The sequence below is a fragment of the Dipteris shenzhenensis genome, chromosome 12 (genome assembly GCF_047967505.1).
Source record: "Dipteris shenzhenensis isolate YYH24624 ecotype China chromosome 12, Dip_SZ_1.0, whole genome shotgun sequence".
Lineage (NCBI taxonomy): Eukaryota > Viridiplantae > Streptophyta > Polypodiopsida > Gleicheniales > Dipteridaceae > Dipteris > Dipteris shenzhenensis.
Window position 1 is genome coordinate 8,740,311 of NC_141607.1, and position 24,492 is coordinate 8,764,802.

The 24,492-nt window shown below is 45.2% G+C and overlaps 1 protein-coding gene across 1 annotated transcript; it reads right to left on the minus strand.

Annotated features, from left to right (window-relative positions):
* Positions 1-233: 233 nt before the first annotated feature.
* On the minus strand, positions 234-23,964 carry LOC147895770 (uncharacterized). The gene is made up of 4 exons (XM_087382837.1): positions 21,155-23,964; positions 1,121-1,418; positions 890-1,025; positions 234-795 (listed from the first exon to the last, which is right to left on the minus strand). Exon 1 carries the CDS (start codon positions 23,962-23,964, stop codon positions 21,484-21,486), a length of 2,481 nt encoding a protein of 826 aa, XP_087238963.1. The 3' UTR covers positions 234-795; positions 890-1,025; positions 1,121-1,418; positions 21,155-21,483.
* Positions 23,965-24,492: the final 528 nt, after the last annotated feature.

The window sequence follows — 24,492 nt, forward strand, 5'->3', positions numbered from 1 at the left end:
GAAGTCAAAGTTTACGAGGACATTGCTAGCTCAAAGGCTCTCATTTATAAATAAAAGAAGAGAGTGGACTTGCTTTGTTTGCACAAAAACCAGCCTCCTGCAAAGCCTTAGGTCACACGGGGTAGATTCAGACGAAATGGCTGGCATTGAAAAATTCTCCCACCTCCCCAATAAACGTGAAAAAAAGATTTTATATTTTAAATACCACATGTTTACCTACTCAGTTGGCGCTGGTACACTTCTCTTTTACCCTACATGAGGCTGATGAACACTTCCTATCATGTTTTTATTTCCAGACCATAGCAACTACTCAATATTTCTGTTGCTGCTAATATGCTTCTGTTTCTCTACACAAGATAAGTCGTCTTCTTCATGCTTCCAACAAAAGCTGCAAAAGAAGTCTCAACAGACATCATTCCAAATATTCAGCCACTTATTTAGTAAGCCTTGAAACTTCTACAAACAATCCCTATAGCCATTTTGCATTGCCGCTTGACATTTTTAAGCGCCCTTCCTCAATTTGTCCTCCTCTTCTTTCTTTGATGTGCGAAACTAGCATTCTTCTCAATGCTCTTTCTCTGGGAAAGAACCTTCACAGCAATTAACCCAAACTTTATCTTTTGAAAACACTTTTTCCCTGCACCTTTTTCTTCTTAATTGAATTATTTCCCTCAACTTCCTGATTCAGCTTCATTAGCCCAAAACCTCTCCCCATGACTTCTGATGTAAATGAATCACTACCATCTCTTTCGAACTGTGCTTCCAAGTTCCTCCTACGGGTGCCACTCAAAAATTCTGCAGCAGAGCAGAGAAGAGTAAAAGGTTCCATCAACAGTGCTGAGATGGAATGCTAAATCAACAAACGTTTCATATGCTAAATCTGATAAACCTTCATATGGCTCTCGTTCGGTTCTTGTCCAGACCACACAGCATCATCTACATCCTCCCCTGGTTTAACTTCCACATCATCGTCTTCATGGTATTTAGCCCCACCAGATTGAAGCCTTTGGGACTTCTTTAGAAGGCTGTTCCCAGAAATGTACAAATCCAATTTCGAAAGCATTAGCACATTGCAACTGTAGACCAAAACAAGAAGATCTCAGTGAAACAAAACACTTACACAATGAACAATGAAATGTATTACTCTTTTCTGCAAACTTTTCTTGTTGCTGTTCTCTTCGCTGCTTGCGCACGGCATCCGCAGTCTAATCTTTTCCCTCATGAGTCTTATAGTGCAGCAATTTCTACAGGTGTCTTCCTAACTGATAGAAAGTGGGATCTAATAAGCTTTCAAGGACGAGACCAAATCGCTATCTTAATTTTTAGGCACTCTGCATTTCCTCTTAAGTCCAATGCTCACAAAAAAGCATGAACTGCTATATTCATTTCCAAACAATGTATCGATAAGAATCCCACTCCTGCATGATGCAAGACAAAAAAGTAGGTATACACAAGAAGTGTACAAGCACAAAAACAAGACAAACTTAAAATATGTTTTAGGCATTTCCTCTTAAAAGTGCAATGCAAGAAAAAAAAAAAGGCAACACAAGAAGTAGTACAAGCACAAAAAAACAAGAGAAACCTCAAAAGAGCCAAAACAGAAAGAAGAGAAGATGGCAGACTTTCAATCTTCATCCATGATTTCTAAACCCTTGGAAGTGGAACTCAAACCCAAAGGATTGAGAAAAGTGCATTTTGCTCAGTGTTTGAGCACTTCATTGGGCATTCACATTTGCAGATATTTGCTGTAATTTCTGATTGACATTTGCAGATTTTGTGTTAGCCTTTGAGCACCTTGCTCATTGCAGTGATAGTCTTGAGGCTTCAAATTTGCAGGGCACATTCTTTTCAGGGAATTTTTCCGATGACCAAACTTGACTTGCTTGGAGTGACTTCTGCTGAAGACAAGCTTGATGGTACCACCTATCCCATCTGGGTTGTACTTGGTGTACCGCTTCTTGGTATCCAAGAGTTTCTGGGGAATCGTATCTGAATAGAGACTAGACCTATACATGCACCTGTTGTCACTGTATCCACTATAGGTGGTGCTACTACTACTACCACTTCTAGCTCTACTACCCGTTCATGCACCAAATCCTCCTACACCGTACCAAACCCACTATCAAAGGGATGCCCAGGCACATGCCATGATTGCATTTGCAAGAGATTCATTATCCCTGACATCAAATCTTTCATGACAGCCAAGGATGCATGGGACATTTTGGTCCCTTTGTATCAGGTTCGTAATGAGGCCAGAGTTGCCTTTTTGAGAAACACCTGATAGTGTAGCACATACAAGAAGGGGACAGCATAGATGCCTATCTCGCCAAAGTCAAGGACTTTGTGAGCAGCTTATTAATGTGGGTGAGATTATACCAGATGCACAGGTCATTCCACGACACTTAATGGGCTCCCTGACTCAAATCAAGGATTTGCTACAACATTGAGGTTAGTGGCCATGGGTAACCCCAACCACTACTCCTTCGATTAGCTTGTCTCCCTACTCCTACAAGAGGAGCAGAGTTGTTGAAACCGGGCTCTATTAATGCAGACCAAGCCTTTGCCATAGATCACAAGGGCAAAGGCACAGGGGAGGAAATTTACAGCAAGCCAAACCTTCCTCAGGAAACGAGGCCATGACATATCTGAGTGCCAAAAGCGCATTGCATCCGAGGAGAAGAAGCAACAGCAGGGACTTGCAATCACAAATGCACCAATTTCCCATAAGCATAGCAATGAGGCAGCACATTTTGCTCATGATGAGTGGGCATTTGTTGTGACATGCCATTATAATCCTCATAGGACGTTTCTGCCTTATCACTTTCAAATTCTGACTCTAACTAGTATTTCGATAGTGATGCTTCAAAGCACATTACATCCTGCAGAAATTTATTTCAGACATTAAGTGATGCTCACAAGGAGGGCATTGTCACTTGTGCAAACAATGCCTCTTATCCTGTCAAAGGGATTGGACACGTTGAGGTTACTTCTGTGTCAGGGGATACAGTCACTCTTCTAAGGTGTTGTTTGTTCCAAGCATCGAAAAAAATCTGATTTCCCTTTCAGCCATTTCTACCAATGGCTTCAGGGTTGTCTTTGATGGTTATGGTTGGCCGTATATGACAATCGGCATGATAACTGCATTGTACTTACTAGGACACTTTCTAGAGGGCTGTATCATCTAGATACATATGAAACAGCGAGCTATAGAGGCTAATGCACTTGCCTATGCTACTGAATGTGTAACTTCAAACACACACTTAATGACCTGAAGATAGGGGCACCTCAATTGAAATAGTCTGGTCAAAATGTGTTCATTGGACATGGTTTTGGATCTTCCAAAGATGCATGCACTTAAATAGCACATTTGTGAGGGCTGCTTGTTGGGTAAAATGCATCAGTTCTTATTCCCAAAAGATGGAACCCTTGGTGCATCCAGGAAATGTACAGCGATGTCTACGGTCCGATACAGACAGCTTCTCTTGGGGGTGTCTATTATTTTGTCCCTTTTGTTGATGACTACAGCAGACACATCTCTCAAGGCCATGTCTGAGGTTTTTGCGTGCTTCAAGAAATTTTTAGAAATGTCTGAATATGAGAAAGAAAGAAAGAAAGAAAGAAAGTCTATTAACGTCCACGGGAGACCAAGAGGTCTATGGGACAACATGAAAGCCATCTAGTACATCAGCTTAGGGAGGGCGCAAGGCAGCTTCCAAGGAGTGCAAAAGCCGCTCCATTTATTTAGAGAGTACCTATATTGTAGCCTAGATAAAACATACGCACAAATATATAGTTGGCCTTACATCAGTTTAAGACTGAGAGTCTTTTGGTTTTGATTTAAACTCTCTAATGAGTGCTATCCCGTCCCGGTAGACTGCCCATTTACCATCCTTCCTGGTAGCCCGAACCTTTACTAATTCCTTTGCCTTATCCTTCAGTTGAGCCTTGGTGAGTTCCTTGGCTATCCATATCTTCGTCCCTTTCAGCTTGTGAGATTGTCGCAGAACTTTTATATGTATGTCTCGTGAGTTGAATGTAATGATAGCATGGCCATTACGTTGACCGATATGAACTACTCGAGCTTCACCGTCATCATCTGGGTTGTCAGGATTGTCATCGGCATCTGCTGTCCAGTCAACAGTAGGCATGGCTGTTTGGACATGTGCTAAGGTATCACTAAAAGATTCATCTTCTTTATACCATCCATCTGGAAGCCTCCCAATTCTGATTTTCAAAGCATTACCCTTTCTAGCTGTATGTTCTTTAATCTCTTCCTGAATATCAGCCTTGTTGACTTTTGCATCAAACTCCACAGTCACTTCTTGCTTGGCTGTCTGCATTTCAGTATGAACTAGATTCTTGACTGCAGAGACTAGTTGGGGGGTGGGGGGGGGAGCATTGCATGACTTTATAACCTCGTCAATGACTTCCTTCTTACCAGGTCCTTCCAAGACTTGAATTCTAGCTATGGCATCCGTTAGCTGCATCCTCTTGAAACTCTTGACCCTCCATACAGTAGGGGGGGTGAGTATGTGTCTCGAGAGTACGCTGATTTTTGGAAGCCTGGGGTATCATTTATTAATGCACTCCTCCTTATGCCCTGCAACAAAATGGTGTTGCAGAGCGGAAGAACCGATCCTTAATGGAAATGGCTAGGTATGTGCTTAAGGGCAAATCCTTGCCTGGTAAAATTTGGGTAGGTGCCCTAACTATGTGCTGAATCGGGCACCTACTCGGGCAGTGAGAGCAATCTTATGAGGCATGGAAAGGTCGTGAGCCAGTGCTTTCTCACATGAGGGTGTTTGGATCTTTGGCATTTTCTCATATTCCCTCTCACCTAAGGCATAAACTGCAGGATAAGGCTGTCAAATGCATCTACATAAGCTACAGCTCACAAAGCAAAGGTACAGGTTGTTTCAGCCCAGTAGAGGGGAAGGCTATTGTCAGCAGGGATGTAATTTTTGCTGCAATTTCCAGCCGGACTGCAAAAGACAGCCTAATGTGGATGCCTCGTAGGTGTTCGATACCTTGCTCCCCCTCTTTCAGTCTATTGCAGATTCAGATCAGCTTTTGTAGGGTCGAACTCCACATGCCTCTAGCAGCTCTCAACCTCCTCAGGTTCCACATGCTTAGCCTTATTTGCAGCCACATGATGTGCAATTGATCAAGAGAGGGCTGTCATTAGACAGCATAAAAGACCTCCAAGGTGGCTCTTGGATACTTTACCGGACAGCAAGGAAGCTGAGCCCTTGGCTGCCTGCACTAGAGGTGATAAAGACAAATGCACGGCAATTCGCTTGACGTTGCCTTGATTGCCACTGCCTGTAATGAGGAACCTCTAGTCACGAAGATGCATTTGCAAGCAAGGAATGGATGCAGGCCATGAGAGCTGAACTTGGTTCCATTCATGTTAATGGCACTTGGAATTGGCACGACTTACCTACCGGCAAGTGTGCCATAGGCATTAAGTGGGTGTACAAATTGAAACGCAAAGTTGACGGTAGTGTTGACCATTGCCTTGTTGCAAAAGGCTATGCCCAGCAACATGGCATTGACTTTGAGGAGACAATCGCCCCCACTTCCCATATTACGACCATTCGGTGTGTCGTTACTCTTGCATCCCAAAAGCATTGGGAGGTACACCAGCTGGACATTAAGACCGCTTTCCTTCATGGCAATTTACTAGAAGATGTCTGTCACCCAACCTCCGGATTTGAGGTTTGACGGTTCTGAAAATCAAGTATCCCAGCTGAAAAAGGCCCTCTATGGTTTTGAAGCAAGCACCACGGGCATGGTATGCCAAGGTACATTCTTGCTTGCTATGCCTTGGATTTCAAAACAGCAAACACACGAAAATAGCAGATTTCAACGCGAATTTGCAGAAATCATTTGCAATGTCAGATATGGGCAGGTTGCACTACTATTTGGGCATCTAGTTTGCTTGTGTTGAGGCCTAGGGGGGGGTATAAATACATTGGGCAGCTCTTACACTGCTTCCAATTGGAGGATTACAAGCCAATTTCTACACCATTGGCGCCTAGCTTCCGTTTCTCCTCCGAGGATGGGAGTGCCCAATTTGCTGCCACTTGAAGGCCACACAACATTTGGAATGTTCTGTCATGATCAGTCTTTACTGGTTTTGCATGCATTCACAAATAGTGATTGGGCAGGTTGCTATGACACCCATGTCTCGCACAGTGGCAGCTGTTTCATGCTTGGCTCTTCGTGCATCTCTTGGTCCAGCAAGAAGGAAGCAGCCTAAAGTTGCTATTTCCAATTCGGTACAGCCAGCCTTCACAGCTACCGTAGAGTGTGTTTAGCTATGCAAGTTACTTTCAGATCACAATCATCTACACTGACAGGCAAAGTGCTTTGGCCATTGCACGTAATCTAGTGTTTCATGAGTGTATGAAGCACATTGAGGTACACTATCATTATGTTCGAGAGCGACTGTCAACTGGAGATATATAGTTGTCCATATGTTCCCACAGAGGATAACCTAGCAATCTCTTCACAAAGGCTCTACCATGACCCAAGTTTAAGGCTTTTTAGTATGCTTTACACTTGGTACCAACTATTATGTGATGTTAATCTCCCTGTACTATAATAGGCTGCTGTATCCATCTTGGGAAAAGATGCGTAACCATGATATAGTTTCCAAGTATACCTGAGATGTGTCTAGGACACTTCAGCCATACCATGAAGGGGGGGTTGCTAGCATTCAGCCTTGGTATGGCCTTGTAGGCTAGTTAGGACATCTAGTCCTAGTACATCTACTTCACTTAGGACCTTGTAATACTTAGTCGATTAGTTGACTTTTGGGGGCCTATATTGGCCACTTTCGTGCTTTCTTCATGATCCATTTGCAAGTACGCTTAGCTCCTTCAGCTTGTTGTTTGTTCCCTTGCATTCCATTGCTTCCCACACCCAACAGCCATGGCACTCCATACTTGCGGGACATTACAATCCGCATCCTTTCCCTACACATTTGTCATTTGCAACTTTGTTATCAAGCACATGTGACATTACCATGTCACATGTGCTTGATAGCAAAGCTGAGCCTTAGAGGCTTGCTCCTTGATTCATTGAGAAAATAGTGAATATTTGGTCAATTTTTGCACAACACAATTGCTCTGCAAGAGCTTGTGAGAGGAAATAGAGTGCTTACCCACTCGTACATACAAAGAGCTAAACTCAATTGAGCACACATCAATTACAAAGATTGGTGTGCTACCAGGCAAACCTTAGGCTTGTACAAAAGCTGAGGTCATTAGATGGACTAATGCTGTATGACCAATGCTAAAGCCTAATTAGAAACTTATTTTAAAATAAGGTATGGCCAATGCTAGCTTGTAACTTGAAAAATGCAAGTGAATTCAAATCATGTTAAGCTCACCCCCCCAAATGATGTTAACTCAACTTGATGCGGAGTAGAGGGAAATGTATGCCCATCTTCACAGGGAGTTGGAGAGAGTGGATAGGTGTGTGACTACTACTCATTCTTGTATAGCACACATCAATGTTTCAGTTCGTGAGGCAGACGAGGATGTGGGCCTCGACATGGCCGTGATCATCTCTTTGATCTCCTTGCTGCTCCAGTGCCTTAGGAGTATTCAGAGGTGGAGGCATTGGAGGCTCTTGAAGATGTGGCAAGAGCCCACAACTATGACGATGAGGGCAACACAAACGGTGACGGAGACTTTCGGTCTGCTTCATTGTCCGATAGTCACTCTTCACATGATGGTGATGAGGAGGAGGAGGAGGACATTGAGGATCCACTCTCTAATTATGAATCATGAGCACTGACTAGCAGCTAGCTACTACATAGTAGCGAAGAGCATCATGATTAATGCATGTATTCCTATTTAAAAGATCATTACATGAACTTTAACTTTTATTTAATTTTATTATGTCTTGACTCTTTACTATTTAGTTTTTGGTTTGGTTACTAAAAGCCTAGGCTCTATTATGTACTATGTTCCCATGGGCCCTCTTACCTCTACTTTCAAGAACCAGGGTTCTATTGAATCTTGATATTCAGATTTGTTATTAGAAATGGCAAATTTGATAAGCCTAGTTTCCTTGTTGTAGCTCAGCAGTACCACCCTTTTCACCTATCCAAAAGGTGACAACACAAAATTTCAGGGACAAACTGGACATACTAAATCGGTGAATTTAACTACAACAAAGCCAAACTTAATTACGCATACTGTCTTCACGTTTATGGCAGGAAATATGTTTTGAAACATAGTGGCAGTCACTTAGCAAAAGCCAGCAAGAACAATCTGAAGGAAATCAATTTAGATTATCAACTGGATTAACTTTCATGTAATCAGAACACTTCAGGTCATTGGTAAAAACACTTAAAAATTCCAGCAGGAGCTCATGGGCGCTGTTGAGTCCAGGCTGTGTCAGCTACTAGTGAATAAGACTGAATTCCAAATGTTACGATGGGTCCACGAGGACATCGAACCACGCTCGGGTAGGCTAATTTTTCTGTGTTGGACAAGATGAGCAGGTGGTTTACTCAGAGCCGACCATCTACGTGCAGAAAATCCTTCAAAGAGTTCCTTTTCTTCACAAACACTAGACCAAGCAAACAATGAGAAGAAAACTTTCGCTGACATACACCCACACCACTCCAACCAAATAACAAGGACAATAGCAAAAACCTTGAGAATACTACCTTGCTTGGATGTCAGCAATTCAACATTTGAAAAGGTAATTTGTATTTGAGATCTAAGCACAAATGAAGGATCTAAGCACACATGAAGGACAAGATCGGTGTGGAGCAACATGACGTTGTGCAGCACCTGTTGCAGTTGGCGCATCAAAGGAGGGAGTTTTCCCTTGGCGATGACAAAGCTCCGAGGAACTTTCTCCGACTCACACTCAGAATGCAAAAGTTGGAGTCAAGCAAAAAGTAAAACCGGTAAGGAAAACCCCAACAGCCTCATTGTGGAGGTTGAAGCTTACACTTCTAGTGCAACCCATGGCTGGAAAGGGCTACATTTCTCAACTCAGCCTTCAGCACTTCACAACGACATTGAGGATAAATGCTCAGATACATTAACTCCCTAAGGGTCCTAGCACACTAGGCATCCATACTCTTTCATGTGACAAAAGTTTGCTCTTGGTGAGAAAGTGTCGCTCTCTTTCATGTGCCAAAGGCCTCATGCTCAAAGAGGGTTTGAATTAGAGTGGATGGCAAGAAAGTCGGCAAGCGCGCAGCAAAGAACCAAATGAGACAAGCCCGCAAGTAACACGGGCGAGGATGGGACCTCAACTAGAGGCCTCTTCGTAGAGATGGCAACCGGATGTGTCTCATCTGGAGGCGATTGGTTTCTCTAGAGAGGGAGTTCTCTGATCTTCCACCATAGGTAGTGGAAGATTGGATTTCTCAAATCTTCCACTAGTGGTGGTGCCTTAGGACACAGAGCAGGTTCTACCTGTACAGCTTCAGGCAGTTTCAAGGCCAATGCCAAAGATCCCTCCTTCCTTTGTCCGGTGGTGAAAGGCTATGCACAATCAAAAGGACTTGACTTCGACGAGACCTTTGCCCCCACAGCTAGGATGCCACCGCCCCCCCCCACCTACTGAGCCCACGCTGCACGCTCGGTTACAAAGCGAGATTGGTGGTGAAAGGCTATGCACAATCAAAAGGACTTGACTTCGACGAGACCTTCGCCTCCACAGCTAGGATGGTGACCATTCGGACAGTCATTGCCTTGGCTGCTCATCATAGTTGGCCTATTTTTCAGATGGACGTCAAGTCTGCGTTTTTTAATGGAACCCCTGGAGGAGGAGGTATAAGTGGCACAGCCACCAGGATTTCAGATTCCAGGATCCCCATCAAAAGTCTGCAAACTGAAGAAGGCTAGTGATGCCGTAGGTGTAGGTACCCTTCAAGTAGCTTGGCACCCTCATACATGCGTCTCAGGTGTGGCGGAGAACTGGCAGAGCAATTCAACTACGTAGGAAATATCCAGTCGGGTACTAGTGAGGTAAAGCAAACTCCCCACCATGCGTCTATACAGTGATGAATCAACCGGCTGGATGGATCACACACACTCAGCTTAGACCAGTTTTCATGGGAGTCACTGCTGCTTTGCAATTTTCCATCTGAAAGCGTTCGAGCAATTCCCTGATATATTTCTCCTGTGAAATAAAGATACAGCTCTTTCCCTGCTTCACCTCAATCCCAAGAAAGTAGTGAAGTATGCCCAAGTCAGTCATCTTGAACTCCTCCATGAGAAGTCTCTTGATCTAAGGAGTCTTCGTCGTATGTGGATGACCTCTTCGTCGTATGTGGATGAGGTCATCCACATATAGAATCAATACTAGGCGCAAATCCCCCTCTGTGTCGAGATAAAGATTTGCCTCTGATGGACTCCGTTGAAGCCCAATCTTTTGAAAGAAAACATCTATCCATTGGTACCAAGCTCTGGGGGCTGTTTCAGCCCTATATGAGAGGCATTGAGTTGGGAGGTTTCTGCGATAGTGATTGGGCAAGTGATATTGATACCCGCAGATCGACCTCTAGATATTGTTTCTTACTCTCATCAGGAGCTGTGTCATGGCTAAGTAAGAAACAACCTACTGTCGCCCTTTCATCTACAGAGACGGCGGAGTAGAGGGCTGCTTGTACAGCGCCATGCCAAGCATTGTGGCTCAGGTGGATCTTGGAGGACATGAATGTGGCCCAAGAAGATGCGACTGTGGTTATGTGCGACAACCAGATTTGCATAGCAATTGCCAACAACCCCGTGTTTCACGCACGGACGAAGCACATCGAGGTTCACTACCACCAGGGTCACCTATGATGAGTAGCCAAGGCAATGAGTATCCGAATGGTCACCATCCTAGCTATGGAGGCGAAGGTCTCGTCGAAGTCAAGTCCTTCTGATTGTGCATAGCCTTTCACCACCAATCTCGCTTTGTAACTGAGCGTGCGGCGTGGGCTCAGTAGGTGGGGGGGCAATGGCAAGGGTGGTGACTGGAAGGTAGGACAAAGGAAGGAGGGATCTTTGGCATTGGCCTTGAAACTGCCTGAAGCTGTACAAGTAGAACCTGCTCTGTGTCCTAAGGCACCACCTCTGGTGGAAGATTTGAGAAGTCCAATCTTCCACTACCTATGGTGGAAGATCAGAGAACTCCCTCTCTAGAGAAACCAATCGCCTCCGGATGAGACACATCCGATTGCCATCTCTACGAAGAGGCCTCTAACTGAGGTCCTATCCTCGCCCGTTGTTACTTGTGGGCTTGTCTCATTTGGTTCTTTGCTGCGTGCTTGCCGACTTTCTTGCCATCCACTCTAATTCAAACCCTCTTTGAAGCAACGATCCAAGGGGTTTGCGATTGAGGCAGCTAATTCTCTCAATTGGTTGTGGGCCGGGTCTCACGTCTCATGCCATTTGAGTGAGAGGAGGCATGGTTTGTGAAGCGTTGGCACATTTTCATAGTTAAAGACACCTTATAAATCACAATTTGGCACTATTCACAATAACGTTGTTGAAGGCCTTGGCTACTGTAAACTACTCGGTGCTTTCTATCAATTCAGACAACGGATTTTGCAGAGGCGTTTGAATTAAATGATTGCGAGTTGCCAAACACATATACTTGAACTTAAGAGTTTGCAATTACACTGGAATTAAGACTTATACAGCTTAAACACAACTTAGTTGCAAACTCTTAAGTTCAAGTATATGTGTTTGGCAACTCGCAATCATTTCATTCAAACGCCTCTGCAAAATCCGTTGTCTGAATTGATAGAAAGCACCGAGTAATTTACATTGGTATCAGCTACAATAGTTTCAGCCCTGATTATGTCAACATCTTTAAAATCATCTTAGTTGAAATATATTTTGACAATTGGTTAGTCTGGTTTCATGCTTGGTTGTCAACATTTTAAAAGTCATATTTGGCTGAAGTGTGCTTTGTAAGATCATACACACCCTCACAATTGGCTCCTCCCACATACTATTTGCTAAGCAACCTCCTAAAGTGTAATTCAAGCCACCCTTTCTTGCAAAATAAGGAGCCATTGTTTGTCCTCTTTTAAGGATTGGGAAATAGTAAGGAAAACAAAAACATTACCTCAAGCCTTTGAGCATGCTTCAAAGCATGAGGCCTTTGGCACATGAAAGAGAGCGACACTTTCTCACTAAGAGCAAACTTTTGTCACATGAAAGAGTATGGATGTCTAGTGTGCTAGGACCCTTAGGGAGTTATCATAGCTGGTATAGACCTCTAATGTATCTGAGCATTTGTCCTCAATGTCGTTGTGAAGTGCTTAAGGCTGAGTCGAGAAATGTAGCCCTTTCCAGCCATGGGTTTCACTAGAAGTGTAAGCTTCAACCTCCACAATCAGGCTGTTGGGGTTTTCCTTACCGGTTTTACTTTTTGCTTGACTCTTTTTGTTATTGCAGATGAAGCACAACCTTTGCATTCTGAGTGTGAGCCGGAGAAAGTTCCTCGGAGCTTTGTCATCGCCAAGGGAAAACTCCCTCCTTTGATGCGCCAACTGCAACAGGTGCTGCACAACGTCATGTTGCTCCACACTGATCTTGTCCTTCATGTGTTCTTAGATCCTTCATTTGTGCTAGATCTCAAATACAAATTACCATGTTGAATTGCTCACATCCAAGCAAGGTAGGATTCTCAAGGTTTTTGTTTTTGTCCTTGTTATTTGGTTGGAGTGGTGTGGGTGTATGTCAGCGAAAGTTTTCTTCTTGTTGTTTGCTTAGTCTAGTGTTTGTGAAGAAAAGGAACTCTTTGAAGGATTTTCTACACGTAGATGGTCGGCTCTGAGTAAACCACCTGCTCATCTTGTCCAAATTGAAACACAAAGTTGACCAAATTCGCCTTGAAATCTGCTATTTTCTCTATGTTTGCTGTTTTGAAATCCAAGGCATAGCAAGCAAGAATGTACCTTGGCATACCATGCACGTGGTGCTTGCTTCAAAACCATAGAGGGCCTTTTTCAGCTGGGATACTTGATTTTCAGAACCATCGAACCTCAAATCCGGAGGTTGGGTGACATAGACATCTTCTAGTAAATCGCCATGAAGGAAAGCGGTCTTAATGTCCAACTGGTGTACCTCCCAATGCTTTTGGGATGCAAGAGTAATGACACACCGAATGGTCGTAATATGGGAAGTGGGGGCGACTGTCTCCTCAAAGTCAATGCCATGTTGCTAGGCATAGCCTTTTGCAACAAGGCAACGGTCAACACTACCGTCAACTTTGCGTTTCAATTTGTACAAGATGAGCAAGTGGTTTACTCAGAGCCGACCATCTACATGTAGAAAATCCTTCAAAGAGTTCCTTTTCTTCACAAACACTAGACTAAGCAAACAACAAGAAGAAAACTTTCGCTACAAGGGCGGAGCACCTACCTGGCTGGAACCCACGCAGCAAAAGAAAAGGCATATCACATGGGCTGCTGACACAGTCCGCAAGCCCCGCCTTTTGATGCTCCAACAACAAGCGGTCACCCCGGACGTATACGACCAAGGCAAGCTCATAACCATGAGAATCGTATGGATGGGTCCGGATAGGGGATTCTAGGATAAGCATCCTGCATGTGTATGCCCATGCCTGCAGTGCTGGGAGCAATTTTTCTTCACCATCAATGACAGGGACTCGTGGCACGAGCCAGAGTTCTCTAGGCTTAACGATAGCTTACGCTTTTCCTTTAGGCACAAGGGGCACAACAATTTGCTAGACCACCTTGACAAGTTCTATATGGGAGACTGCATAAAGGGGGATCCACGAGCATCCTCGCAGGCACGGCGATGTTGGATCACTCACCAGATCTCTATTACGGCTTGCTACATCTCCTCCTCCTATAAAAGGGAGTTAGGGATGCGGACCCCCTTTTGTGTCCATGACGAGGCTGCTCAAGAATCAGCATTGCCGGCAGCCACCGGACGAACATCTCGACAAAGGGTGGGCAGCTTGGGTAGCTAATGTCATTCAAGAGCAACGAGGAGCTTCAGGCCCAAGCTCTTACGCAACAACAGACACTACAAGTGCGAGAGAGGGCACTGAAGCAAGATTTGGCTTCAATAGAGCGACTTATGGAGCAAGATTCAGCTTCACAGTGGCTTGCAAGCTGTTATGAGTGTGTGTGGCTTGATATCTAGGCCACGGAGGTTCCGAGGGCAAAGTTCTCATATCATTCCTCCAGAGCATGATGGGTACAGCACAGAGACAAGGTTACCCAACAGTTCTTTTAAACCACATGTCTTGGGTCAACAGGCACCTAGCTTCAGCAGCTGAGAGATAGGCAGATTCACTCAGACCCGCAGGAGATCCTTGAGGTGACCACGGGCTTCTACCAATGTTTATTTTAGGCTAAGGAGGAGTTTCCAGAGGTCTCCCCTGCTCGGGAGGCTGCTTGGGCCAATATACCTCCAGTAGTCTCCCATGCAGGTAGAAGAGCATTTCACAAACTTGGGAGCTCTTAGAGGCCCTCAAGACCCTCTCGCCCCAAGAGTGTCCAGAAAGGATGGACTCACCTAACCTCTTTCGTAGTTTTAGGAGCTCATTCATAACAACCTCGGTTGGCTTTTCAAAAGATTTTCGACTCACGGTCTCTTCCTCAATCCATGAGTCGAGGGTGAATTTGTTTGATCTCGAGGAGGGGAGATAGATGCAAAATTCCTGCCAGTGGACACCAATCACGTTACTGGATACCGCCTACAAGATCTTAACCATGGTCTTGAGCCTGTAGTTGAGACCTTACCTCATAGACATCATCCATGATACTTAGACACGTTTTGTTCAAGAGCGTAGCATCCTGGACAACATCTTTGCCTTCTGGGAGGCAACTGATTGGGCCAAGAAGAGCGACAGCCTCTTGCAATCCTTCCCTTGGATTTTGAAGAGGGAACCATGCAAAGATTAGGCTTCTTAGCACGATGGACTCAAGGGGTCGTGGCCCTGTATGCAAGGAGCACCAGTCGGATGCTCATTGGTGGTCACACAGGGCTCCGTCACACAGAGGAGCCCTTCACTTTGTCATGTTCAGTCTACCAAGGCTTCCCTTTAGCTCCCTTCCTGTTTCTATTCGTGGCTCTAGGCTATTTCTTGAGATTTCAAGCAGTAGGTCTCACATGAATAGAGGATGAGCTTCTTGACTCCGAGTTTGCAAATGACACAACACTCTTTGTGGAGGGATCCGCAGAGAGTTGGAAGTGTCAAGAGTGCACTAGAGATTTCTTGTGAGGCCTCAACTTTCAAGGGCCAAGATCAGTTGGACTAGGTTCGGGAGATTCGAAATTGGCGGGTCACACGAGACTTCATGTCGATTCAACATGCACACAGTGAGATACCTTGGTTGCCAGGTTGGGCATTGATATTTCAGCGGAGCAACAGATAGCCCCCATCTTAGAGAGCGTTCGAAGCAAGCTTCTATACAAGAGCTCAGCAAACTCTCTCTAGCAAGCAAGGCCCTTGTAGTGAACCACGTTCTTTTAATTACGGCTTGGTATATTGGCTCTTGCAAGTGTTTTCACAAGGGAGCTTAGGTGGCTAGTGCGCAATTTCTTATAAGCAGAATTGGATGATGTGTGGAATACTAGAGCCAGGGTGGCTTGGTAGACGATGATTCTACCGCAGGTTCAAGAAGGACTTTGCATCATTGACCCCGACATGCAGAGCAAAGCCCTCTTGGGCAAGTTGATGGTACAAGACCTCACTCCTTGTTCCAAGCCTTGGAAGCTCTTGCTGCAACAAGAATATCCCCGTACAAGAGGTCAATGGCAGTTGTCCCACACGTGGATTATCTCAGACACCCCCCCTCACAAGGAAGGCTCCCCCTTGATGCAAAGCCTTGTCAGGGTTTGGAAGCACTTATCTAGAGGCTTCATTCAGGCCTGCCCTTCCTGCCCCAAGGAGTTTGAGTGATAGCCTCTTATCTAGCACCTAGAGATCAAGGGGTTGATGTTCGAGTAGAGTACACATATAGGATGGGCTCAGTGAAATAGCGGAGCAGCTAGGTCCTTCTGAGCTTAGCGCCGCCCTCCCGCAAAGATAGAGGCACGTGTGCAGGCACTTTCGCATTTGAAGAGAGCATGCATTACAATGGTGGAGATTGAGGAGGTGATCCTAGAGTCTTGGTGGGAGGGCTTGCATAGGGCAGCATACTCGCCCCACTATTATGGTCAATTCTCCAGGACTAGAGTACCCCTCAGGATTCAGTTTTTGCAGCAGCCCCTTGGCTTTTCCACCACAGATGCTATAGCGTCAAGACGGCATATCTTCTTTACCCAGAGATAGCAGAGGACCTAGAGGTGGACAATGCTATGGAGGTGTTCGAGTGGCAAAGGATCGGGCAAGGCTGGATAGATCCAAGCATATTTGTCCCACAAGCAAGCAAGGCAAGATGGTGCCTGTGGTTGTGGTCTTAGGGAAGTCCAGTGGGATCCAAGGGAGTGGTTCTTTGGCCATCCGAAGTAGGGCATTCGGATAGGATAGAGGAGCTGCCATTCTTTTCCCACACCATTTGTATTAGCCGATGTCTTCAGTTGGAGGCAGCTACCTGAGCCCCTTCACGAGAGCGACACTGGGTTAGAGCAAAGGGCTCCCCATGAGGTCATCTCATGTTTTTTGACTCGTTTGTAGTCCCACCTCAAGCCACGAACGATATCTTATTTTTTATGGATAGCGCATAGAGGCTTACCCGTTGGGCCTTTGCTGGAGCAGATGCGGGTGGACGACACATGCCATTGCTATGCAAACAGAGATTTAGAGACGATCCCGCAATGTCTCTAAGGGCTGCCGTTGCCAACACTCAAAGGATGCAGAGGGATTTCACATGGGGGATGGTTGTGTGGCTGATGGAGGGGGGCCATGCCTTCTCTATTTTTTCCCCAGATTACAAGATTCATGGACAGTAGGTTCCCAAGATAGAGGCATATGACACGGTTCCCCCCTCTCGGTAGGGCCATCTGCAGTCACCAGAGGACACTGTTTGGGGGACAATAGCCAACATAACCAATCGCCTGGAAACTTTGGGTGGCTCGTTGCAGCTTGGTGATGGGAGGCCAGCGGGTCTCTCCAACAACTCTCGTCACCATTTAGAAGGACACTATCTACCATTTGGGAGCATGGACTCTAGTATCAAGGGTGACGGCCGAAACGCCGAAGCATCTCGACAAGGCTTGGCCTGTACGCATTTTTAAACACTTTTATCGAGCGAGACACTTACTCGATGTATAGAACCCCATCCCGGTTGCTAGCCCCTATTCTTGAGATTCCCTAACTGAGCTAGGTTCTCTAAAAACATATACCTAGATGAATCCAAGAACATTCCCAAACTCATCCTCTACAAACACAACATAGTGCAGGTTCAATCCCATGACAGTCACTCATAAGGTTGAAAACCATAAACTCTATCATGCATAGCAGGGACTAGCTACTATGACATCCCCCCTGACGTCATTAGCACCCAACAACGGGTGTAGACCATATTATAAAAATATGCTCTCACACATATGTTGGTTTCTTCATGACAGCAAGTTTTTTCTTTGTACCTACCGTACTCCTTTTAGAAGTTGTAAGGTGCTTTTAAAGCATTAATAAATAAACTATGAGAAAAAAAAGACCAAGAGGGTGTTAGAAATGAACCTATGCATAGGGTATCCCGCAGTGGAAGAAAGAAAGAAAGAAAGTTTATTAAAGTCTTCGGAAGACCGATGGGTCTATGAGACTGTGAAACCTGGTACAAGCAAGCTGTAAGGGTGGAGCGATAATCGAGCATCAACACCCATGCGAAAAGCAAAAAGCTAAATGCTACATAGTCATACCATAGTAGTCCTCTACATCATCACTATCATCATCATCAACAAATCATCTATAATCAGAATACAAAGTAAAATATGATCCAGTGTCATGACAGAGGTCCCTCATCAAGGGTGAGGGCGCGGGAGCATGAAATTAGAGATAGAATACTGCCGGCAGCCTATGGACGCAGGCCTATGTTGTCTCCTCGTCAAGGCTATGTGTCTAACAAGGACAACACTGACCCCTTTCGGTCATGCTCCAACTCTGAACAAGGAGGGAATGTCCCCAAGTGTAATATGTGTGTCAACCCTCTGCCTAAGCCGTCATGTCGCTGGCTCTGGGTCACAATCATGTCGAAGACCTAGAAGGTGGGAGCCTGTGCGATCTAACTAGAAAAACTCAATGATCATGCTCTAAGAAAAGTCTACCAGGGTACCTTGCTCCTGTCTATGTGATCGAAGTAGGTGCTCACGGTGTCTGACTGCCTTGTGGATGAAGGCAGGCAAGCATCTCTGATCTGAAAAAGAGAGGAAGCAGGATAACAACCCCGAGCTATCTCTGAATAGACAATAGAAGCGCCCCCGAACCTCATAGTACAATAGGCATCTGAAAATGAAATGCTCCTCAGAGTCAATCTCCTATAGGTCACACAAGGTGCATATGCGTCTCTCCCAAGGTAGACCCTCTCTCGGCCACTCTCAATACGGAGCTATGCAAAGAGATTGAAGATCATAACCTTGGTTTTACCAAGGTTGACCTTCAAATCATGCAGCCTACAGAAAGACTGTAGTGCATCTAAGTGCCTAAGTGCCTCTGGAGACCCTCTGCCGAGGAAGATAGGAGCACCACGTCATCTGCATGCAACAAGATCTCAATCAAAGTGCCAACAAGAGAGCAACCAGCCCCCCCAATGTCTGCATAGCTGTCTAAAGCTCATTGATGTACTATTGGGTTGGTGATAAAGGACACCCTTGTTTAACCCCAATAGTACTCAAAATCTCTTCTGTCCATCTAGACCCTGTCCAAACTCTGCCTGAGACTCTCGTAAAGTGTCATGACATTCCAAATGATCTCCTAATCATAACCCAAATCCTACAAACATCTGATGAGGAGAATCTAAGTGTGAGAATGTGATCGATGGTCCCATGATCGTGTGGGAATCCGGCCTGCCTATCTGCTTTAAGCCCTTGCATCTCTGTGAATTGGCTACTCTCAGAATGAAGCATCGATGCATAAATCTTGGACATGACATGCCCAATAAATTGTCATGTAGTTCCCTGGGCCCATGGGATCCCCTTCCTTGTGGATTATTAAGATAGTATTACCAGTCCAGGTGCGTGGGAAGCCAAGGCAAACAGCTTCATTAAAGAACTTTGCTACGATCGGGGCTAGGATATTAATTCCATATGCAATGAATTCAGTGCATAGAACCTCATGATCTTTCGCTCGGCCATTATGAAGCTTCACCACAACATCCTTAACACCCCCCTTAGTGAAGAGTATGCAAGAAATGGGGCGGGATGTATGTGAGAGATTAGGAGCTGGCTGATTCAAGATGTCGTATAGTGTGCGTGCATAATCATACCAGACCTTAGTGTCGCGGTGAGGGGTGAAGAGGACCACAGCTCTAGAACTTTCCGTCAAAAGTCCTTGGAGTTGTTACTGAACAAGATGTTCAATATCTCCTCCTCATTTCAACGGATAAAATCCGTTTCTTCCTAGGTACCAATCGACGATACTCGCGTATCATTTCAGGTTCATTCGGAAGGTTGTGTTTGGTTTCGAATCTAAGCTGATGGTGTAGAGCCTTACACTCATCATCATACCAACTGTTATAGTGGACGGTCCCAAGTGGCGATGGGCGAGTGGAGCGAGTAGGGTGAGGGAAGGTGTGAAGGACAGCCTCGTGAAGGGAGCGGGTGATCAAAGCCACACGATCCTCTAGTAAGTATATGAAGTCAATATATGTGAGAAGTGTATAAAGGCGTGCTGAGTACCTAGGCGAGAGACTACAATCAAAGTGCATGTCATGATGAGTGCTGTGAGTGATCTGTGTGGAGTCAAAGATAATGCAAGGGGGGGTGTGGAGATACGAAAAAAGAGGTATGTGTGGTCGACCCAAGGAGGTGGTGGTGCGACAATAAAGTCAGTGATAAGAGAGGAGGCAAAGGCAATATGTGGCATGATGTAATCGACGATGCCAGAGCCTCCTCCATGTGGGAAGCAAGTAAAGCCACCTGAGGAAGGCCATCTGTCAAGACCATTATAAATAATGAGATCATGCATCCTCCCTAGATCTATGGTGTCTGCCCATAAGATGTGACCGAGGCCCATCTATTAGCTGAGACTCGCAACATGCTTGCGTCCTCGAGATCGATGTCTGGTAGCATAATATCGTAAAGCTGTATGTCGTGTCTGAGCATCGTGGAATCGTATGATGAGGGGCTGCTCTCGGTTGGGGTCCCTCCCCACTCGCCAAGCCCTCTCGATCCCGTGATCTGCTACCCCTAGGGTAGTGGCCATAAATGCAGTCGCATCGCTATCGGTGTGGTCTCAGTGCGTGGGATGCCACAGACTCTGATGTTGAGAGCCTTATTGGCTCTTTGCTGCTGCTCCATGAGAGTGGCCAAAACGGTTGCTTACACACGATCCCGTTTGGCCACATCCACCCATCTGGATGTCTCCTCAATGACAGATTGCATGCTCGTGAAGCTCTTTCTGCTCCCTGAAGTGCTGTTCTGATGGATATGAAATGAGGCCCAAGGGCCTCTCTTTTATAGGGCTGGAAGCCCCTCCAACCAACCGACCTGATAGAGGGGATTATAAGCATTTTGATACTCAGGCAGAAGATACCACGTCAAGGTCTACAATTCTAAGGTTTAGGAAGCAGTATGCCTTGGCATATCGTGTTACTCTTTCTATTGGATGTTTTGAGGAAACCTTCTCTACATAGGAACATGACCTTACCTTACCTATGCATACAAGGACACTCGAACTTTGTAATGAAGCACACACACTGCAAAGCAGGAGAAGAAATGGCAACTGTAAACTTTTCACATCATTTTTACCTGAAGATACTCCCAGAACAAAACCAGTGTACTCCCAAGTCAAAACCAGCAAGAGAGCCTCAATAAGCACAAAGTCATAGTATCTGAGGACATAGCTGCTTCCAGAAGAAAGCGGCTAACTCAGAAAGTAAACTACAAGCATCATATGTCTTAATCCTCGACAGACAAGCACGAACAACACAAAGCGTAGATATCCTAACTAGTTAACTTTTAAAAGGAGCACCACACAACAATGTCTGTTCACCTCAATTCACAATAAGATAAACATATAATTGCATTCATTCATTCAATCCTACCTCCGACTTCCATATGAAAACAAGTTGCACAGCTTGTTCCACTTTTTAAATTTGGAAAAACAAGCCACATCATATTGATGATTGCTCCATGGATGTCCCATGAACAAGGAATTTACGTCTGAATGTCTATTATATTCTTGTCTATTGGTTCTTCTATATGAAGAGTCACCAGAAGTACAAAGAAACCAATAGACAAGAATACAAGAGACATTCAGAGTTTTGAGAAGTTTTAATGAAGCAGATGAATTCCTTGTTCATGGGTTCTTTGGTGGTATCCATGCAACAATCATCAACATGATGTGGCTTGGTTTTTTTCCTTACTTGCCCACCTAAGGGGAACACCACCTAAGAGGAACACCAGCATCGCTGAGGTAACTAAGCAGCTTCTGTGCTTCATCTGCTTTTCCTAAGTCACAGAGCTTTGCCATAAGTGATTTCAGCACTGCCGAGCTTGGACCATCTCTTTTTTGCCCTCCATTGTTTGCAGAGCGTGAATACTTGAATTTTCTATCTGCTTTTAGTACACCGGCAACAAAGGTTCGGTACATTACTTTGTCAGGTATGCATCCCATTTGCAGGCACTTCACAAAAACCTGGCTAGCCTTCCACAACATTTCTGCCTTCATAAAGTATGATATCATGATGTTGTAAGTATAGATGTCAGGAATACATCCTTGATATACCATGGCATCAAAAACCTTCCAGGCGTCATCAATTTGTTCCGACTTAAAAAGCCCACAAATCAAAGAATTGTACGTGCACACGTTAGGAGGGCAGCCCTCTTTTTTCATTTCATGCGCCCACTTCCGTGCTTCATCCACTCTACCTGCCTTACAAAAGCCATCAATGAGTATACTGTAAGTGGCAACATCAGGACCACAGCCTTTCTTCTTCATGAACTCTACGACACAAGAAGCGCCCACCATTTTATTGGCCTTGCACAGCCCACTTATCAAGGCATTGTAATCGCTGACTCCTACATCAATATCAATTGATAACATCACATCAAAAACTTCCAATGCTATTTCAAACTCTTTAACTTTACAGAAACTCCGTACTAAAGCCCTGTACGTTAATGCATTAGGAAAATGGCCTGCCCCTTCCATTTTTGAAAACAAGTCACACGCCTCCGTGGGCTTTCCCATTTCACCATAGCCCTGGATAAGCACATTATAAGTCACCTCATTAGGAACATATCCTTTCTTCACCATTTCGCCAAAGAGCTTGTGCGACTGTTCCAGCTTTCCTGCTTTGTTAAGAGAATCAAGTAAGACATTAAAGGTGACCACATTAGGCTTGCAACCTTTTTTAACCATCTCACTCAACATACGGGAAGCCTTGTCAAAATTGCCTGCCCTGCAGAAACCACTCATCAGAGTGGTGTATGTCACTACGTCTGGACTACACTCCTTCCTAGCCATCTGACTTGTGAGGAGGTATGCTTCGTTCAGTCTGCCTACAATGCACAAGCCTTGAAGCAAGGAATTGAAGGTTATGACGTTTGGTGCACAGCCGCACTCTGACATTTTGGCGAGCATTACATATGCGTCATTGACCCTGCCCAGCCTACAAAAGCCAGAGATCAATGAGCTGTACGTTACTACATCACCTGTGAGACCTTGAGTTTTCAGCTCATCCCATAACTTGTACGCTTGATCCACCATACCTGCCTTACAAAGGCCATCTATCATCGAATTGTACATCACACTATTCAAAGTGAATTTTCGTTCCATCAAGTGACGAAATAAAACGTAAGCCTCGACTTGTTTACCTGTCCTACAAAGTCTGCTAATCAGTGTACCGAAAAATATACTATCTAGAGCAACATCGTCCCCAATCAACCTAATCCAAAGCTTTTCAGCCTTGCCCACTTCGCCTCTACCGCACAGACTGTAGAAAAGAGTAATGCAGGTGATTGGGTCAGGCTTATGCCCCTCGCTAAGCATTCTATCCACAAAAATGCCCGCGTCTACAAGTTTGCCTTCTTTGCAATTACTAACGATGAGGATATTGAAAGTCGTCCCGTCGGGTGAGCAGCCTGCAAGCATCATTTCCTCAAACATAGACGTGACAGCATCGAAGCAGCCCGACCTGTCCAAACAAATTATCACTGCATTGTACGAGTGAACTGTCGGGGGACACCCAAAGAATCCCATTAGTTGGAGTGTATGCACAGCTTGTTCCGCCATACCGGCCTTTGCGTAGCTATCGATCAAAATGCTGAATAAAGGTGCCATAAGCCTGAAACCAGCCGTGCGAAGATCTTCAAGTAATTGCCATACTAGGTTAAAATGCAAAGAGCTGCCCAAAATGCTGATAATTCTCTTGTGGACTGCAGGATGGTGTTTTATGCTGCATTTTGTACGGCACCATTCAAAAAAGCTCCAAGCCACTAGTGCATCTTCCTGTCGTACCAGCACTTTTATCACGATAGCAGGCGTCAACGTGATTGCGACACCGTCTAAGCATGATTGTAGCTGGACTTTCTCATGCTTCTGCTTCAAAACATCGCAGAGTTTTTCCACCTCAGAGTCTCGAGCTTCTGCAGCACGATTTGAGCTGGATCTCCGATCGCTGTTGGTGATATGAGAGGTGGAAGCAAAGATACGAAGGAGAGATTCTGTGAACCCACCCCGGGGGCGTGGGCGATTCTTCCGACCAGGCGGGCATTTGGAAAGCTTGGCTTTGCTTGTGCTGCAGCAGTGGCGGTAGCAACATGGAAGGGGAGGAAGAGGAAGGGGAAGGGGTGGCGATGGTGAAGAGGCAACGGCGATGCGCAGACGTTTGAGCAGAGGGCGGGCATGCAGCATCGTCCGCAGGGTTTTGGGTTTAAGGCCTTACTCTTCCATCGATATTTTTATGCCCACCTGTTTGTTAGCACTGCGCCGCTTAGCTAGCGGGGCAGCCTGTAGCATCGCGCTGAAGTCTTTCTCCATTGCTGTATTTAGACAGCTCTATTTCTTTTTGTTATCGAGTCAGAATTGTTCTCCATTACTTTATCAGACATGGCAAATGCTCCTGTGGCTTCTCGCCCGAGGGCCTTGTGAAACTTTTCCCTGGCGGCCCATCACTATGCTTCATACCTCCTACAAAATTGTGGCAAAGGCCTTGGCACTTGGTGGACAGAGAGCAAGCTGGATTTGTGAGGATTATGCATATACTACCAATCGTGAGATGCATTGTGTTTAGAATTGACCTTGATAAGGCGTATGATAGAATACACTGGGATTTTATTGAGGAGGTTCTACTTAAGTTGGGATTTGGATATGCCTTTGTCAGGAAAATATTGACCTTATTTGGGAACGCAGCAGCTGCACTTTGTCTCAATGGGGGCATTG